We start from the raw sequence: 5,108 nt of genomic DNA, 5'->3' as shown, positions 1-5,108 counted from the left end.
TCTCTCTCTGTGTGTGTGTGTGTGTGTGTGTCTCTGTGTGTGTGTATGTGTGTGTTTGTTACCCTGTGTCTTCCGCTGGTTTAAGAGTAAACTGGAGCTGGTTAGTCACTGGTTGATCTTTCAGCCTGTATTTTACTGTTACAGCTCCTTCTGTCTCTCCTGAACTCTGTGACGAGAGAGAAACAGAGAGTAATGTGAGGATTTGGTGATTTCACACTTTACTTTCTTACAAGAGCCAGTGTTGTCACATCTGAGTTAGGACAGGCAATTTTTCTGAATCACAGAAACACAAAATGATTGACGTTTGTGAGCCTGGAGCACAAAAGCAGTCATAAGCAGCACAGGTACATTTGTAGCAAAAGCCAACAATACATTGTATGGGTCAAAATTATAAATTTTTATTTTATGCCAAAAATCATTAGGATATTAAGTAAAGATCATGTTTTGATATTACAAGATATTTTGTAAATTTCCTACCATAAATATATAAAAACTTAGCAATGCATATTACTAATCAATAGTTAAGAACTTAATTTGGACAACTTTAAAGGTGATTTTCGAGCACACTTCACCACTGAGGCCAAAATGAGCATTGTGAATGTAAGAGCCTCACACTACGTTGTTTGTTTGAATTGTATTTCATGGCAGTCCGTGAAGACAGATAACCTGGACGGACAGATCCAGATGATTCCAGATCCAGCATCCACACCAGACTTCTCACTCACAAAGATTGCTGTCTACTAGATATTATGTGTACTCTTCAGACTTGGGTGCATGCAGATATTATTCAGGGACACGAACATTCAAATATTGCAACAATAGAGAAAGTACCTTAACTGAATGTATATTTCATTCAGTACTTCAAAAGCATCAATAGTTTGACTATTTTACCCAATAATTGTGTACTGTTTATACATTGTTAGCTTAGCGACATACTAACAACAGGTACAAGAGGTACCTCATATACCAGAATGTAGCTATACAAAAAAAAAAAAAAACTGATATGCTCTGGGTTCTGCACAGTGATATGGTGAATTGGAATGCTGAATTGACAAATCAGCATCCAAGACTGTAAGACAAATGCATTTTATAAGACAACATAAATATATACACAGTTACTGATTGTGACTTCATTTTGAAATTTTGATCTTTTTATTATATACCAGTAACACTGAAAAGAAAATGGTTTTCCAGCAGTCTTACTAACCTGCTGCAACATGTTCTTCAACTAATGAAGGATCTGCAAATTAAATTTTCTTCTCATTGGGAGCTGACTGTGCTACCTTTCCACTCACCAGTTTGCTGGGTTTAATAGGACCTGCAACAAAACATGGTTTAAATCCAGTTGTAAAAGCGATCATTTCAATCCAGCTGAAAGAAACCATTCCAGTTAAGAAAACAAAACGCTGCAAAGCAGCACTACTAACCTGCAAAAAGATTCACTGATTCATCTGTTTTCTTATCGTAAGTTAAAACATCCTTCCAGTTGACTCTTGGAACCTTCTTCAGCCTCAGCTCTAATGGACATCTGGTCACAATTCCTACAGAAACACAGTTGAGTTAGCAATCAACAGAAAACTAAAAGTGGAAAATGATGTGACAAGTTATCTGTCTGTCTGAGTCACAACACCCCTTGGCCAGCAAGAAATTATGTTAGAGTGTTGTTGTTGTTGTTATTATTATTATTATTACTATTATGAGTTTTGTTGTTGGTATAGAAACCATAGAACCTTGGTAATGAGGAGCATGGCTTTTGCCTGAATCAATCTTACCAATACTACAGTTAACTCTATGAAAATCTACTGCAATTCTTGAATCCAAAGGAAACTGCAGAGGAGAATTTAATTCTAATGGTTCTAATAAAGTTCTAATAAAACTTTAATTTAAGTAAAATATTAATTAAATAATTAAGCACTTGTAGTACAAAGGTTCATTAGTTAACATTTAACTAAGATTAATAAATGCTGTAGAAGTATTGTTCATTCTTAGTTCATGTTAATTTCAGCATTTACTAATGCATTATTAAAATCACAAGTTGTGTTTGTTAACATTAGTTCATGTACTGTGAACTAACGTGAACAAACAATGAACGACTATTTTTATTAACTAACTTTACCAAAGATTAATAAATACAGTGTAATAAAAGCATTGTTCATTGTTTGTTCGTGTTAGTTAATATCTTAACTAATGCTAACAAATGACACCTTGATGTAAAGTGTTACCAGAATATTAATATCCTTAAATGTATTTGCAGTATATTCACAAGTATCTGTTATTATTTGTTTCTGTCCTCTCTTCAAATGCCCTCAAGCAAAAGTTGTTGCTGTTTCTGGAAACTTGTTTGCTTTTATCTCGTATCTGGCGTTAGTGCATTTATGCTTTAATTCTGTTGTAGTCATAGAAAACACAGTCCCAGGGCCCTACTTGTTTTTAATCTGGGCTTTGTCAACTGATCTCAGACAAACCGATAGAAAAAATATCAGAGAGGTGTGTATAAAGTATAAATGGTCACTGAGTGTGTATGAATATCCAATAGCAAAGAAGAGTTAAATTAGTCCTCACCACTCCCTCTTGGTAACGCAACTCCAGACAATGCTTCCAACACAGAGCTTTTTCCAGAACTCTGGTCTCCGATCACTACAATAGTCGGTAACGCCAAGTCCTTATGAATGCCAACTGACCGCAGAGTGTCAATCGGATCAATGTATGGACGAATGCTCTCTTCTAACTGACTGTGAACCTCTCCCCTCATTTTCTGACTGTAAAGATAGATGTACATATGTAAAGGAAAAATCACATTGTACTGTATTGCTTTCGGTGTTTGGCCTTTCATACATAGTTTCTCTTTTATTTGTTTATTGTATTTTAAATTCAATATTTGACTGATGCGATATCTTATTTGTGCTGCATCATGTTCTTCCTGCCTTTGTGAGAAGTTGTAAGGCTCAGCAATGAAATCAGCATAACACTCTTAAACATTAACCTGTGTGATGTGGATCATTCGTTGACCAATGAAAAATAGCCTTTTTCATTAATCATTACATTAGATCGATTTTAAAACTACACTGTAAAACCATTGTGAATTTTTGATATACTCGTCCTAGGTTTTTCATCCAATCACCACCAAACTTAGTCAATATGATCTCAAGACATTGAAGATGCACAATGTGTGTTGTAACTTCATCATACATTGGCTGATTTTGAACTTCAGTAGTTTGTTCATTGAAGGAGGCCAATCACATAGATGAGGTCATTTTGAGTCTAATCTATGTGATACTTATTTTGACAGCAGGAAGTGTAAAACAAAAAACTGAGAAGGGATTCTTAATATCTTAAATACTGTTGCAATGTCAATGCTTCAAACTTTAAAATACTTATCCTATATTCTCCTCGAAAAGCTGTCATAAGTTTTACACTAAACTTTGTCAACACGTTGCCACAACACTGAGGAACCTAAGTTTCAAACGGTTGTTGGATATCTCAAACAGTGTTGTCATGGTAACAGCAAAAAAAGTAAACAGGAGTTGTCTTATAGACAGTTTTAACGGCAACAAAATAAACAAACGTTATTGCACATGTGCTTTTGTGGCCCAAACTTAACTTCCGGAAGACGTCCACAAAGATTGAATCAATAACAACAGAATCCCTCTAGAGACTAAGGCCTAGTCCACACGTACATGGGTATTTTTATAAATGGAGATTTTCCTTCTTTCGTTTAAAAAAAAAAATCTCTGTCCACATGAAAACGCAAAAGCATGCTATGAAGCACTGTCAGGAGCATGCCAAACCAACAGGTTGTACATCTGGGAGGTTCAGTGGTTTTGCCCTGTTACTGTAATAAAATCTTACCATCAGAAGATCTAAAGGTGGAATGGAGAAGAACAGAGTCAGAGACTCTGGTTCATCTTTATCAAGATAGTGAGAGTCCAGCAGAGAATCAGGATTATCATGATAGAGCTAATTTCCTAACTGATCAGATTCAACATGGAAACTTCTCCCTCTGTTTGGACAATCTGAGAGCTGAAGATAAGGGAAATTATACATGTAAAGTTTACAGTCAACAAGATTGTGTGTTTTCAACTAAAACAAATTTGGAAGTGGGACTACTTGGTAAGTCAACACACACAAACATGATAAGCATGGAGGGTGTCTGTTTCAGTGCCAGTCAGAACTTAATTAATTTCCGTGACACAATGGATGTTCTTATCACACCGGTGTGATCGTATATGTCAGATTATCAAAATAATGTAGAAAGAGAGTCTGAGATCTTTTGGAATCTGTATTAAAAATATGTGGGGGCTTTTAAATCTACTTGACATTTAAACAGTAGAAATGAAGCTGATTAAGAATATTATTAATTCGATAATTATACATTACTACACATTTCATTCAAAGGTAATTATTTTGTATTTTCTCTCTAGATTCATTTTTCCATCTTCAGATGTCTCTAGTCATCTGTCCAAATATGATCATGTTCTTTGCTTTTGTCATGTGGGGTGTTTCTGAAGGTGAGTGTTATAGTCCCTATCAAAAGTATTCATAACCCTTCATTTTTTTTCCACATTTTGTTATGTTGCTGCCTTATGATAAACTGCTTTAAATTAAATTACATTTTTTACACATCAATCGACACTCCATACACCATAATGACAAAGCAAAAACAGAACTGTCAGAATTTTGAAAATTTATAAAAAAGAAAAAAGAAAACTGAAATAAGTACATTTCATAAGTATTCATACCCTTAAATGGGTACTTAACTGAAGCACCTTTACAGCCTCAAGTATTTTTGGGTATGATACGACAAGCTTTGCACATCAGAATTTGGCAATTATCTGCCATTCTTCTCCTCGCCTCTTCAGCTCTCAAGCTCTGTCAGGTTGGATGGGGGCAGACGCAGATTTTCAGGTTTCTCCAGAAATATTTGATTGGGTTTAAGCCCAAGCTCTGGCTAGGCCATTCAAGGACATTCACAGAGTTGTCTAAAAAATGCTGGGTTATTTTTTATTTTTTACCTAAATGCTGGGTTCCGCCCATTGGGTTATTTTATATATATATATATATATATATATATATATATATATATATTTATATTTATCCAGGTGCTGGGT

General features: G+C 34.9%; 2 protein-coding genes across 2 annotated transcripts in view; one reads left to right on the top strand and one right to left on the bottom strand.

The window, feature by feature from the left end:
- Nucleotides 1-1,192: 1,192 nt before the first annotated feature.
- On the bottom strand, nucleotides 1,193-3,254 carry LOC107704192 (interferon-induced GTP-binding protein Mx-like). Its single transcript, XM_016507080.1, has 4 exons — nucleotides 3,250-3,254; nucleotides 2,563-2,761; nucleotides 1,428-1,541; nucleotides 1,193-1,318 (listed from the first exon to the last, which is right to left on the bottom strand). The coding sequence occupies exons 2-4, from the start codon at nucleotides 2,750-2,752 to the stop codon at nucleotides 1,248-1,250; spliced, it is 375 nt and encodes a 124-aa protein (XP_016362566.1). The 5' UTR covers nucleotides 2,753-2,761; nucleotides 3,250-3,254; the 3' UTR covers nucleotides 1,193-1,247.
- Nucleotides 3,255-3,779: 525 nt separating this feature from the next.
- Nucleotides 3,780-5,108, top strand: part of LOC107704183 (uncharacterized) — a 15,413-nt gene continuing 14,084 nt past the window's right edge. The window contains exons 1-2 of the mRNA XM_016507071.1: nucleotides 3,780-4,110; nucleotides 4,422-4,508. Of these exons, the coding sequence (XP_016362557.1) occupies nucleotides 3,780-4,110; nucleotides 4,422-4,508 (418 nt within the window). The remainder of the gene's footprint in view (nucleotides 4,111-4,421; nucleotides 4,509-5,108) is intronic.

This window comes from Sinocyclocheilus anshuiensis, unplaced genomic scaffold, assembly GCF_001515605.1.
Source record: "Sinocyclocheilus anshuiensis isolate Anshui unplaced genomic scaffold, SAMN03320099.WGS_v1.1 scaffold1228, whole genome shotgun sequence".
Lineage (NCBI taxonomy): Eukaryota > Metazoa > Chordata > Actinopteri > Cypriniformes > Cyprinidae > Sinocyclocheilus > Sinocyclocheilus anshuiensis.
Note: the sequence above shows the minus strand (reverse complement) of the source record. Positions and strands in the feature narration are given on the sequence as shown.